A 14,287-nucleotide genomic window follows, 5' to 3' on the forward strand; every position below is an offset into this window, starting at 1 on the left:
TCCGCGTTGCCCTTTCCAGGTCCCAAACACGAGTGAGAAGCAGGTCTGTGTCCACCAACACTAAGTTTCTGGGCTCTCTGTAGCCACAGGGTAGTCCTGATCTCAGTTTGGGCTCCTGGACAAGCCAGTAACCCTTGCTGTCAGCAGGGCTGGTGCAACATTAATTACCACTCATTGCTGCTTCTCTGCAAAGTGAGTGCCCAGCACATTAGCGTCATTATGGGTGGGGAAACAGAAGCATATCAAGGGCAGTCAGGACTAAAACGCTGGTGTTGTCTGATGCTAACCGTTGGGATGCACTGTCGATTTCAGAGCCAATCCTGTCCCTGGCTGTTCTCCACCCCCGCTGACCTGGGGACGCAGTGACAGAGCCACCTTATGCCTGGCGTTCATGCTGTGTGTCCCAGCCTTGCCCTGGACATGGGCTCAGGGGGACAACCACCATTTTAGGGGGCAGAAGCTTTTGCAGAGACAGCAGTGTCTCCGCGGTGTCCCGGGCAGGTGCAGCCTCGCAGGGCCCCATCCCACGGGGTTTGCATGGCTGCCTAAGCCCAGCCGCATTCCTGGCCGTGGCGGAAGGGCCGGGCGCAGACCCGCCGCAGGGCAGTAGGCGTGAGGACACAGACAGCCGTGCCAGGGCGGTGAGGGTAGCGCCGAGTTTCAGTCAGGCCCTGAGCAGATACAGGATCTGCCCTGTCCCTGCCTGGGGAAGGGTGAGGCCACGGGTTTGTGGGAAAATGTTGTTTTTCCCTCCCCTGGACTGCCCCTAGCAGTCGGCTGGGCCGGCTCTGAATTGCGTGGGCCGGGGAAGTTGGGGGGAGTTAGCAACTGTAGTGCCTCTGGCTTGGAATGGAGCCACAGCAAACAATCCTCTCCTGGCCGTGCTCCAGATCTGACAAAACACGGAGGTGATATTGTATTCGTACCTACATGCTTTCATCCCAAATCACCTCCCGAAAGCCCTGCATGATTCTCCGGTCTGTGATGAATCCCTCTGCTTAGCCACAGAACAAGACAGCCCATCCGCAGCACTGCGGCCAGGAATCCCGTCCAGCATCCCTGCGAGGCCTCTGCTTTTGAAATTACAGCTGTGGATCTGGCAGCCAGTGGTGGGACCTGAGGTTAGGAGGTGATGTTGACTGAAGACGTGCGGACAGGGCATTCCAGGCATGCACGGGGTTAAATCAGAGGTGTCAGTTCACGGGGAGGTAACAGATACTCCTGCTCTTGCCTGCCTCTGGCTTTCCAGAAGCTGTCCCTCCCTCCCACATTCCAGCTGCTGCAGCTTTTCACAGCTGGCTGCTCTCTGGGGACATTTCCCAGAGCTGAGCGGGGAGGGAGCGGCTGTGGTCCCAGCACAGGCCGGGGGTTGGTGGCTGGGCTGACCATCACCTACCCCCGGGGAACTTTGTGCCGGATCCCTTCACCCCCAGGAGTGGGCTGGCACCCAGACCTGGGCAATCCCAGGTCCCTGGCAGGGATCCACCCTCAGCCCTGGCCCGGAGAGTTTTTCCTATTGCAGAGAAGGGACATCATCAATCTTTGCAGCTCCTTGGCCTCTGAAGCAGGGTAGCCAATTAGTGCTGGGTGTGATGGATGGCTTAGCCCTGTCCTCGTGACACCCACCCTCTGGAAACAGCTCCCACCACATAGAGGCACAGCCAGATGTAGTGGGAGACGGTTCTCGCCAGCCTCCAGCATCCCAGGGGGTGTCCCAGGGGCCCTGGGGACAGGGACAGGCACTGCAGCAATGCTTGCTGAGCTCCCAGAGACCGTGCAGGAGGGGAAACAGCCCTGATCACTGGGCCAGGGTTGATAATTTAGGGCCTGGGGAGATATTTCCTCTAATAATTCCCTTGTTTGGCTGCAGCAAAGCCCGTAGCTCCCTGCGGAAGGGCAGACTGGCCCTGGGCAGAGGTTGGTCACCCACTGTTTGTGGCTCTGCGCTCGGGGCCAGGCTTTGCCACCACAAGAAGGCTTACCATGGCAATAGCCTGCACAGATGCTGTGTGGGAGACAAGCAGACAGCAGAAACCCCATTTCTGCACTTCAACCCTGTCTCTCCTTGCCCAGCATCACCCTTGTCCGCAGCGGGGTGGGTCTGCCCGCTCTCTCCCGCAAGACGTGGGCGATGCACACTGAAGCCCGGCTTCCCTCGCATGCGGCTGAGCCCGTTTAATCCGTCCCTGTTGTCTCCACTGAACCAACTTTGGCTGTTCCACGGCGCAGCTCATCCTGGGGAGGTTCAGATGGCCCTTGCAATCCCCTGGGGCTCGCTGGGGGTGATTATAAATGACTCTTCAGGAGCACGGGCTGGAAAACGGATCCGATTACAGGAGAAGTGGGTTTCGGGGCCCCCGTTCTGTTCATAATGAAGTGTAATCCTAGAAAAACATGTTGCCAATTACACTTCAATTGAACCCAGATAATGATGCTTAGACAAGGCCCAGAAAAGACAGAGTCTGGACAGTGAATTCCTTTCTAATGGAGAAGAAAAGTGTTCCTCCGTGGCAGGTCTGGGCTCCACTTGGTTCAGGCTCATTGTGATATGAGCAAGAGTCTGAAATAACCAGTCTCTGGATCCCATTTAAATGGTTTTATCAGTGGAAAGAGTATTAATCTCTCAAAAACACATGTTTATGGGAAGTTTAGTTTGGAGATGTATGTATTTTTAACTGAAATCACTTTGGAAAGGGAGGAAGAGTGGGTCTCAATTGCTAAAATAACACATTTCTAATTCTTCTGGTTCAAAGTAACTTTTCATTTTGAAATGTAAGCTAATAACAGCTTGGTTTCTTGACCAGTTTTTATAGTGAAAATTAAAACAAAACATCAAAATTATAGAAACAAAGTGCTATAACCTAAAGCAAATGTTTTATCCTCATGTTTTGGGGGGCTTACAAACACTTCCGAGACGTCAGTTTTCCACTCCAGTGCAAGGCGGCTGGTTCAGGTCTCTTGGTTTTTTTACTTTGGATGGTGTGGTTCGGTCTCAAAAACTGGTTACGGGGGCCATGCCTTGCTCTGCCCTGCGCACAGGGCTGGGGCTGGGGTGGGCGAAGGGCAAGCGGTAGCCTGTGCTGGGCTTCTCTGGGAGCTGTGTGCGAGGTGCCGGGGGATGGCAGGGGTCTCAGGGTTGGCGGGTGCAGTGCGGGTGAGCCGGCAGAGATGGCTGAGGCAGATAGGGAGCACCCAACCATGCGACTGGGAGACGAGTGGCTTGGCTGGCCCAAGCGGCAACGGGCTGTTATCGCCACCACAGTCTTTGCAAAAAGGCTTTGGGAAACCCACGTGTTGCCAGATCTCAGCGCTGATTATTTTTTTCAAAATAAAAGGCATTATTTTTGTACTGTGAACCTCCACTTCAGCGCTCTCCCTCCTTCCCTCTCTCTCTCTCTCTCCCACACGCACACGTTTTTTTTCTGCCTTGGGGGATTTTAGCAGCACAGGCCTCTGAAAACCAGACTCCTACCTCCTTCCCGCAAGCTCAGGGAAAGCGAGATGCTCTCTAGATGCCAGGCTGCAGGTCAAAGTTTCCAGCATTATGGAATGAGACAAGAAAACAGCAATTCATTCTAGTGTCATAAAACACAAAGTTGGGCTTTGGTCGGTTTGTTTTACAGGGTAGGTCTCAAATGCCCCGGCAGTGCCATGAGCTGGCACTTGAAGATGCTCCAAGGCTGTGGGAGCATGGCAGGGGGGCTGAGCTCCCGGCGGGACCACCGTGGCACAGTGCCGGGGTGCCGAACCCATCCCAACGCCTCCGAGTGCGGTGCCGCTGCTGCCATCCTGGCCCTTGGCCGTGGCCACTGATTAATCCCAGGCGAGGGCCCTTTGAGCGGCGTCCTCAAACAGCACCGCGCTTCGAATAAGCTGGTTTCCATCTGAATCATAAAGTCTCCAAAAGTGCCTGCGCCGTGCAGAGCCGGGCAGACATGTGTGTGCGTGTGGGACTGGATGTTGATTTTTCCCTGAAACAACTCAAGGCTTTATCAGTCCCATCTCTTTCCCACGGTTTTCTGTTGCCAGTGAGGTCACTGGTCCCTTTAAACTGGGGCTGAGGCCAATGTGCAGCGGGTGGAAGGGGGGCCGTGGGGAGAAGGGGGGCCGTGGGCAGAAGGAGCGGGGGGCGGGGGGGGACATGAGACGGTTCACACAGACTGTTCCTTTTACAGGAAGACTTGGGATTTCGACCAGCGAGCGGGAGGAGGCGGGGGTGGGGGGGCCTGGGAACCTGGGAGCGCCGGCGCGGCCGCGTAATCCGTCACTCCCGGGAGATGTCTCATTAACCCATTAACCAGGGGGGTTGGGGACGTGCTGGGAGGAGAGCGAGGGAGAAGCCGGGGGTGTGAAAGGCAGAGTGCGGGCAGGGGAGGAGCCGTGCGAGGCAGGCAGGCGCTGGGGCCAGCTCCTCCGCGCAGCCCGGGCAGGGACAGCACTTCCCCGAGGACGGCGGGGAAGCACCGGCGGTGGCCTGCGGGGACGCGCGTGGGGCAACCTCGCCGAGCCCACCCGGTGGCCCGGTGCCGCCTGGCAGGATGAAGCGGCTGTGCGAGGAGAGTTCGTCCGACACGGAGTCGGACGGCACCATCGACGTGGGCCGGGAGGAGGAGTACAGGTGAGGACACGCCGCGGCGGCAGCTCCCCCCCGGGGGACGGCGCCGTCCCACGGCGGTGGTACGATGTCGGGTTGTGGGGTCCCCTCCTGCGGGGCAGTTCAGCGTCCTGGGGGGCAGGAGGGGGTCCCCGGCAGCGGGCACGGCGAGCTCCTCGGGGCGGGCACCGGGCTCCGCCGCGGACCCACCGGGAGCCGCCGGGCACCGCTTCGGGCTGGGCCGGTCCTGCCCGGGGCGAGGACGGGCGGGGGCATCGCTCCAGCGGGGGCTGATGCTGGCGTTAGGGCTGACCCGGCAAGGAAACCCAAGTGGTAATACAAGGACTAAAGCCGTGTTACGAGCTGGTTGTCTTCAAGAAAATGCCTCATTAGAGGCAATTGCCTTCTCCTGCCCCGTGGGGAGAAGGGCAGCTCTGATCTTGGTTAGCGGCAGCCCGAGATGGGGCATTCCCCCCCCAGCAAAGGCACCCGTCAGCTGCCTGGATCCGAGGGAATGTGGAAGAAACGAGGAGGTTTTGCATGAGAAACGCTTCTGCTCTGCCGATGCCTTTGTAATGCACCAGATGGGGCTTTGATCTTTAATACCGAGGGACCCTCGCAGCCCGGCCGGGATGAGGGTGCCCGGCTCGAAGCGGACGCTTTCAGCATCACAGTTCACAGGCTCCATCCCATCACCGCTGAGCTGCAGTTTTGGCTCTGGGGTTTTGCTGCTTGGTGAAATAGTCAGGAAATAGTGAGGACAGGACCTCTGCGTGGTTCCCCAGGCAATGTCTTCAGGCTTTGCCATGCTCCCCCGGGCTGTGTCTCTGCTGGCAAAGGGCATCCCCAGGCTCTGCTCGCAGCCCGGGTTCCTATGCTGTGTCAGCCTTAGCAGGCATGCCTGGGATGAAGGAAGGGCTCTGTTACTTGTTCTCGTCCAAAAATCAGCTGCTTTGGAACTCTTGGTTCAGGAGCCAAGTGTCCCCCTTTCCTCCCTCCACATCCAGTGAGGCCCCAGATGAATTAATTCCCTTTTGCTGCTTGGTATCCTGAGGGGAGAAGTCGCCCTGCCCGGTGCCAAGTTCAGGTTCTCATGGGACTAAATTCATGAGTGCGCCTCTTACTGATACGGTCACAGCAGAGTCGGGCATGTCCAACACGTAACGTCCTGCACAAATTCACTGACTGCAGTTTCCAAGTGCATCAATATTTAACCTGCCTGACTGCTGCACGTGAAATATAGCCCAGCTCTTTACATCAGCACAGCCCACTGAGTCTATAGTATCCCGATGGATGAAATAGAGGAATTGTCACAAATTTTTATTTCGGTGAAGAGTAACAATGAATTTTTGATCCCTCTCTGGTGCTTGTCTTCTCAAGCCAGTGGTAGAACTGGGCAGTGCTGTCATCTGGTGGTATTTGTATACATTTATGTTGTTGCTCGTGTCACGCAAACACATGGCCAAAAGAGCTGTTCCCGCTCTGACGAGTTTACATCTCGAGTAACGTGGTCCTGTGTGGGACGCTGGCGGATCGGGCAAAAGGAAACACTTCCAGGAGGGGAGCAAGGTGGAGCGGTGAGGGCAGAGGGAGGCAGTAGGGCCGTCTGGCTGGGGTTTTCAGCCCATTACCCACCAGTCGAGTGGTTTGGGCAAACCAGTTCCCCTGTAGAGCGGGGATGAGTCACTCCGGGCGTGTGGCTTGGTTCAGTGTGTGTAGCAAGTTTAGACTCTTGGGTCACTGCAGAAGTGCAAGATACTGCTTGGTTTTGGGGTTGTTATTTTGCCTTTTTTTGTTTTGAATAAACAGCCAAAGTTATGCTGTAAATGACAAAATCAAGCAAAGAGCAGTGCAGAATTTTTAATCTTCAGATAATATAGTTACGGTATCTTTTATGTGGTTCAAATCTGTCAAACATATTTTTAAAGTATATTTTGCAGTAAACTAGGTCTTTATATCCACATCTGGAACTCTAGCTCACAAAGAGCAATGTGTTCGGACAGCTCTGCAAAGTGGGTTTCAAAATTCACTGTTACAGACTCCTTGAGTGCGTACTGCGCATTCCTGCGCTGCCAGGCGAATTCGGTACCTACCCCCAGCACGTATAACGCCCCAGTGCCTGTGCAGAGCTCTCTTCCACATCATACGTGTTCACTGTATGTTTCTTTATGTGCACTGGTGACGCATGTTTGTACTTGCGAAGGCAGCCAGCACCTCAGCCCAGAGAAAGCCCACCCAGTAGACATTCAAATAGGGTACCCATATGGAGATGAGCGGAGCAGTCAGTAGAAGAACGTGTTATTTCGTCTGATTGTGTAAAACCACTTCTGAAAGCACCTCACTTGGGCCTAACAAAATGCAATTTTAATGGGCTGAGTTTGGTCTAGGTTTTGGCTTGCTGTGTAGACAGCACTGTCTCTGCAGAAACATCTTTAATAGAATGCTATTAAAATGCTTCGTCAAACTGAAAAATATTTTGATTTGACAGGGTGAATGCAAATGCCCCTTTGCAGATTTGTATGTCTTATGTGGTCTCCAAGTCCCTGTGGAGCGCTGCGCTGGCCGGGGTTGCAGACTGCCATCTCGCCTGCGTGTTAACATCCCTGTGATGAGTTTCGTAAGGCACAGAAACAGCCCCAAGTCAGTCGCACTTTCCGGAGGGAGAAACCCTGCCTGGGGGAGATGGAAGGTGGCCCAGCCGGCCTCCCCCCGAGCAGAGGGTTTTTGCTCCAAGGAGTTTCCCACGCCCAGTTATCCATCATTATGGAGACTTCACCTCCATGGGGACCTAAGGATTGAACTTTGCCTCTCTGCGCATGTCTAGTGCTGACCTTTGGTGTCTTTAGCCTCACCCCTGCCCACCAGGCGCAGGATGGTTTGTGGGACTCTTCTTTTTAGCCTGTCCCCCGCTGTGCTCCTTGTCCCTTCAGCCTGGTCCCCGGGACAGTCGGCCAGCAGGCAGGGTCCCAGCTCCATCACCTCCTGCTGTGTGTTCCCCCTGCCCGTGTCCTGGCCCCTCTCTGTCTGGTTCAGGGGTGTCCGTGCATTCAGAATATCACAGCCCACCCCAAAAATCGTGGTTTGTGAAGCGACTCTCCAGGAAGCCCTCAGAAACCACATCAACGCTGCCATTGGCCTCACCCTGAGCAGCGACCAGGCCTTTGCTGCCGCCCTGGGTGGGAGCTCAGATATGCGCTCGCGCTATCGCAGCTCCAAAATGCAAAGCCCTGCAGACAGGGCAGGCTCAGACATGAGAGCCAGGATGTTCGCCCATGGAGGTAAAAAAAAGGCCATGACTCTGGAGCTTGTATCGCTGCTTTTCCAGCCCCGTGGAGATGCCATCATGGACTGAGATTGAAAGAGATGTGTGCGTAGTAGTGGATGGACAGTTTGGTGCAGAAATCTGTCCCAGGCTGGTGGGAGACACTCAGAGCAGAGAGTGGGATTCAAGTCTCTGCTTGGCTCCCCGTCCCCAATTCCTGAGCTCTGTGTTGTGGGTAAAAATGAGATGGGAACCACAGAAGACGTTATTTGCAGGGTGGGGGGAACTGCAGATGGCAAACGTGTGCAAAGCATATGTGCAATGGAGGTTTCTCTCCAGCTAGTGTAAGAAATTATTCCCTCTTTTCCTTTCCAGCCATGTTTCCAGATCCATGTCTCCCACTACGACATCTCAGATACAAGCCAGGAAGAAGAGGAGAGGGGTGAGTATCGTTTGCGTTGAGCAGAGTGGCTGCTGTGTCTCTCTCAGGGGACAGGCTGGTCCCATCTGTGTGCCAGGGCTCCCCGTGACATCCCGTGTGTGCGGTGGGGTGCTGTTGTCATGTTCTTCCTGCGAGGACACAGTGCAAAATGAATTTTACACCATTCCCTGCTCCATCTCCTGCAGAACTATCCCCACAGCCAATTGGAGATTTTTTTGCAGAGGTTTAGCCTCAAATCTGGCAGAAAGCGGTGGGGATAGGGGTGGAGGAGAGCAATTTTACCTGGGGTTATCACACCAGTCAGTTAATGTTTCTTTGCTCAGCTTTTGCACCCAAAACATTTACTTATATGGCCCTGTTCAAAGTGCCTCTCTCACCCTGCCATAGCTGTTAATGAGGGCTTTAAACCCGTGAACTGTGGCTGTAAATGACCGTAATTTCTTCCTCCACTGGGAAATCTGCAGATCATTGAGAAGCGGCGCCGGGACCGTATCAACAGCAGCCTGTCCGAACTGCGGCGCCTGGTGCCCACCGCCTTCGAGAAGCAGGTGTGTGTGTGTGCGTCTGTGATTTCCACCCTTCCTCCCGTGTGGGCTGCGTTTCAGCAGTGATAAGGGTAGAGCCCTCAGAATGAGAAAGTCTGGAGCAATGCTGTGTCTTTCTTATCGTCATCACTTCAGGGAGTAAGTAGGTGGTGAAACTGGGCGGTAAAACAATATTAACAAATATTCAGGAGTCCCAGGGAGGATAAATTCAATCCAGAAAGTGTTTTGCAGATACGAAGATGCACAGAAATGGGGATTTTTCAATTTGCATTGGGGGATCTTGGGAAGGAGCTCCATTTTCTACTCACTTGATGTGAAAACCAGAGCAAATGCTCTGAATGGATGCTCCAATGTGAGCACTCCTGGGCTTCAGGAAGGTTTCAGGGAGGAGGTGATAGGGAAAAACCCAGCTCCTGAGAGGCACAAAACCCTAGACCATAAAATGATGCATTGCTCTTTTTTCCTGCTCCCAACACACAGGGGTCTTCCAAGCTGGAGAAGGCGGAAATTCTACAAATGACAGTAGATCACTTAAAAATGCTTCATGCCACTGGAGGAACAGGTAAGAACTGCTCATATAAGCACACAGGTGAGGTGAAGGTGAAAACCTGGAAGGAAAATTCCCCATCGGCCTCATCAGCAAGCAGAATCTTGGTGCTGGTGTGCTCTGCTGCCCTGCCAGCTTCCCAAGGGAAATATTTTTTGAGGGAGGGCAGATGGATGTTTCCTGTCCTGTTGTTTTTCTTATGTCTAACGTATGGGTCAGCATCCCATGCATACGTTTGGCAGACTGGGGTACGTGGGATAGCAAATCCCCACAGGGACAGTCCCACTGCTGTTGTCACACACCCTGCTAAACACTGCCCAGCCAGACACGCGCTTAGTCCCGCGCAGAAACGGAGCCTGCTTCCAGAAAAATGATATTAAACTCTTTACCTCCTCCCTGGGATACATTTCCTGCAGAGGCTGAATTCTGCATGGGGACTCCGCAAATAAACAAGTCCTTTTTCCTTTTCTGTTCTTTTTTTTGTGTGTGTCTCTTGGTTGTTATAAGAAGAGAGAGGGAGCCCAGTGCAAAATTCAACAAAGGTCTTATTTGTACTGAGACCTCAGTACAGACCCTCTGTCCTGTTCCAGTTAACAGGATGGAGATCATAGCTCCAGTAAAGAAGCCTCTGGCTTGCTTACCACCCATTTTTGGCTTGCTGGGGACATTGCTGGCATCCAGGCTTTGGTTCAGAGCTGTAACTTGGTCTGGAACATTTGTTTAGATATTCAGTTTGACTGCACTGCAACAAAGGGCTGTATTGTCATGAGAGAACCCATCAAGCAAAGTGGTCCAGTGCTTCGCTGTGCTGTGACATTCTCTGCTTTATTGCTTATCGTCTCACTAAGCTGGAAGTAGGGAGCAGAAGCCTAAAAATCAGCCATCGATTGCATTTTATCTTGTTGATTTCTGTGGCTTCGAGCTTTCTCGGCCCAGCAGTCTTCGTTCTGCCACTGTCCTGTCTCCTTCCGCCAGACATCTGTTTAAATGAAGTATAAAGACTGGGATCCAGGCAGAGGAAAATGATGCTAAGCTGTGCATTGAGGAGACGCAGTGTCCCCCTGTTCTGCAAGACCGGGGATGGTCCATTTGCAAAGAGGGACCCAGTGCCCATCTAGCTCATAGCCATGTCTCCAGCAGCAATAACTGAGAGAGTCCGATAGGAAAACATTCATCCTTCCTGAGCACAGTTAATGAAACCTCTCGCTCATCGCACATGCTGGAGTGAGAGGCTTCATGACCCTGGTAGTTTTATCTCGATGAGATAACTGCAGATGCTATTCTCATGCACGCAAACGTCCAGTCCTTTTGGACACCCACTTGGCTATCTGCTTCAGTAATATCACATGGCAGCAAAGTGCCTCAAGTGAAATACACAGTGCATTAGAGAGGGTAGTGAAATCAAAGCACATTCCTGAGCTCTGCATGGACTTACTGTCACCCGTGTCCTCTCCCTACAGGCTTCTTAGATGCTCGAGCTCTGGCTGTGGATTACAGGAGTATTGGCTTCCGGGAATGCCTCACTGAAGTTGTCAGGTACCTGGGCATCCTCGAGGGCCAAAATGCTGCTGACCCCATCCGGCTGCGACTCCTCTCCCACCTGAATAATTACGTGGCCGAAATGGAGCCTTCACCTGTGGCCACTTCCCTCCTGCCCATCCAGATGTGGCCATGGTCCTTCCTCCACAGCGCTGCTGGCCCTGTGCAAATCCCCAGGAGGGAGGCTGCTCCCACTCCGGTTGTTTTGACTGCATCTTCCCTGGCTTACCCGAGCCCCGCTGTGAGGCCAGCTCCGCTTCGCCGCATCCCCAGCGACATGCTGCCGTCCCGCCGAAGCTTCCTGGCCAGCAGGATGGCCTCTTCCAGCCGGAGGGCCCGAGGCACTGGCTCATCTGCAGCCATAGCAGCTGTGCCCAGGATGCCGTCGCCAGCGGGAGTATTGAGAGAGGGCTCGTCCAAGAGCAGCCAAATCGCGACGTTCCTCTTCTCACCAGCCTCCACCAGCATCCCTGTTCCACCAGCTTACACAGCGCCTCCCGCCTTGGGCACTGCCACGCAGGGACCTGGGATCAGGGTTGGGACATCCAGGATCTGCCGCTCCTGGGCAACTGAAATTGGGGCTTTCTGACCCTGCCTTCCCCTTCGGAGACAGGAATTCTTCAGCACTCATTGCCCACAGGCCTAAGAACAAACTCAGCTGAAAAGGCATCTTTCCTGCTTTGCAGAAGCCAAGGATCCATAAAGAAAATTCTCTTTGCTCTTGCCTCCCTCCTCGCACCGCCTTCCTTGCCTCACCATCACACGTCCTCTCCCTCGTGATGCCTGCAAACGTAAACCACATCCAATTCGATGCACTTGCCTTCATGCAGCCGTACTCCAGACCCTTATGGCTACAAGGGAGGGGGCACACGCAGATCCCAACCCTGTCCCTCCTCCAGCAAACCCCTCTGCAGAGCCCAGCATTGCTCTCCTTTGGAAAACAGCCAGCCTTGAAATATTGTCTTATTTCCTTGGGGACTCAGAGCTGACAGACAGAGACTTGCTTGTGCTGATTGCCCATGATGTGTCCCCCAGCTGCAACACCTAATTTTGGCGTGGTGGGATGGATGCAGCTCGCCCCCCTCCCCAGCGCGGCTGGCACCCTGGGAGGCAGGCTAGAGCTCCCTTAGCGAACTGGCTGCCTGCTAATCCCCATGCTTTCCTTGCCGCATTACCAGCTTTTCCCACTTATGTGCCCTTAAGGTGGAGTGAGACAACAGCTTAACAGAGCTCGTTCCCACAGCTGAGCTGAAACACCATCGTGTCTGCAGGGCCTCTGCTGGGTCCCCGCACAAACCGTACAGCAGCAGCCGGACAGGCCGCCCGGGTAGAGGAAGGCTTCTGCAGCCCTTGCTCCACACCGAGGTGCAAAGAGGAGAGACAAGGCGAGACAGAGGATTTCAAAGGGACATCTGTCACGGAGGGGAAGGCTCTGACGGCCAAAGTGAGAAGAAAAGGCCTTTTCCTCTGCCAGTCTCCCCGCTGGAGCCGTCTTTCCTCCATCCCCTGCTGAACAGCCGTGACTGCAAAGGGGGGGGAATGGGTCAGACCAGACTGCATTTGAAATGCCTCCCTCATTCTCTCTCAGCCCTGTGTCCCTCACCCTCTCCTCCCACAATGTCTCTGTTTTGTTTCTTCAGCGCCATGGTTTGGTCTCATGTTGCTCATCCCTCTCCCTGGTCTGGGACCAAAACCCACTCAAGTTTCACTGCAGACCTTGGCAAGCTCTGGGTCTGCACTTGTCCTGATTCCCCAAGAGCTTTTTCTGCGTGCCCCTAGATAACTGACGCAGCAGATACACCTCTGCTCTTCCAGCTGTCCTCCCCTCCTCTCTTCTTTGGGCACAAAGGAACAGAAACTTGAAGCTCTCGAGCCACCCTGCTCCTGTGCCATGTCCCTAATGCCCATGGTGGCCAGGGCAGGGTGTCCCAGAGCTCCCTCCTGTCTGAACAGCGCCCACTCCCTGTATCTGTGCCTTGACTTCCTGGGATTCATGTGCAGAATAGCCTGGACCCAGTTGCATGCCCACCCCAAGGAGTCTCACCCGCCTCTACAGCACTGTGACAGGAAAAGAGAGAAAAGTGTAGAAAGGTCAGTGCAAAGAAAGGTGAAAAAAAGGGAGAAGGTCTCTCTTGAATGGGAGAGGCTCTCCCCACGCCTCACATCAAACGCGCAGCCGGTTAGACTGTGTGGATGAGCTGGTGTTTGCCTTCCTACAGATTGTATCTGCCATGTGCATGTCAATGTATGTATCTGCTATTGTTTTGAAAGTGAGTCCCTCCAAGTTGTTTTGATGAAAGTCATCGCACTTAACACACAGAAATGCCTCCGCTACTTCTCCTCACCCTTGTCCTGAAGTGCTAGGATCAGCCAGGAACAACATATTCGCTTTCAATAAAGCCAGAGGAGGTCCTCACGGACCCCGGTTGTTCCTGCAGCTGGTCGGCACGCTAGAGCTCACAGCCAGTAGCCCAGCCTCACTTTATGCTGTGCAGAGCTGTTAGATTCACGAGCTGTGACATGCAGCAAAGGTGTCAAATAAAGTCTTTCAAACCCCTGTCCTGGTTGTGAAATGTAGCGTCGATGTGAATCTCTTCTGCTAATCCAGCCTGCTTGGATGACTGCTAGTTTTGCGGCAGGTCAGCTTTTGTTCCTGAAAAGCTTCAAAAAAGGCAAGATGTGTGTTAAGGTAACATCCCTGCTGATCCTTTTATAGTTGCTGCTCTTGGTAACTCTGGTCCCATGACTTGTTACTTTGCAAACCACTCCGTGAGTCAAAGTCAGCCAGATAGTCGGCAACGCTTGCCCCAAGACTGGCAATAATCCGTGGCTTGAGAACAAATTATTTCATTTAGCTACCAGTGTCCGCAAAAATGTCAGGGAACAAATTGGGTCCAGCAGAGCCTTGCAGCCAGATGCCGAGGGCTCCTGACCCTTTGCAAGCAGGACCAGAATAACCCCTGCTGCTTCTTGCTGTCGGGAAATGCTTTGGACGAAACAAAGAGCCACAGCTGAGAGCTTGTCTGTTTTGAGGAAAGGGCCAGTAAATGATCCTTCTCGTGAAAGATGCTGGGAGAATTTTCCGGGGAATGGTGGGAATTCAACTTCCTTTCCCATAACTCCTTCTTGCTCCAAAATGCCTTTCAAAACCGCCCATAAATCCCTGCCTTAAGTGCCGTGTTGGGAATTGCTAGAAGGGAGCAACTGCAGCTGTGATGGAGTAACGCAGCATCCGTCTGGAAGCAGAGAGAAACTTCAAGAGCAATAATAGGGCTATTGATGACGAGTCGTCCCGCTGGTGCCTGGGCTGCCCCGACCCGGCTGGAGGCAGCGGTGGGAGCTCAGTGCTGTGGTGTGG

At 54.0% G+C, this 14,287-nt stretch overlaps 1 protein-coding gene across 1 annotated transcript; it reads left to right on the plus strand.

Annotated features, from left to right (window-relative positions):
• The first annotated feature begins 4,302 nt into the window (after positions 1–4,302).
• HEYL (hes related family bHLH transcription factor with YRPW motif like) lies at positions 4,303–13,480 on the plus strand. Its single transcript, XM_063356126.1, has 5 exons — positions 4,303–4,618; positions 8,232–8,298; positions 8,763–8,846; positions 9,324–9,405; positions 10,851–13,480. Exons 1-5 carry the CDS (start codon positions 4,539–4,541, stop codon positions 11,516–11,518), a joined length of 981 nt encoding a protein of 326 aa, XP_063212196.1. The 5' UTR covers positions 4,303–4,538; the 3' UTR covers positions 11,519–13,480.
• The last annotated feature ends 807 nt before the right edge of the window (positions 13,481–14,287 follow it).

Source organism: Chroicocephalus ridibundus, chromosome 19, assembly GCF_963924245.1.
Source record: "Chroicocephalus ridibundus chromosome 19, bChrRid1.1, whole genome shotgun sequence".
NCBI lineage: Eukaryota > Metazoa > Chordata > Aves > Charadriiformes > Laridae > Chroicocephalus > Chroicocephalus ridibundus.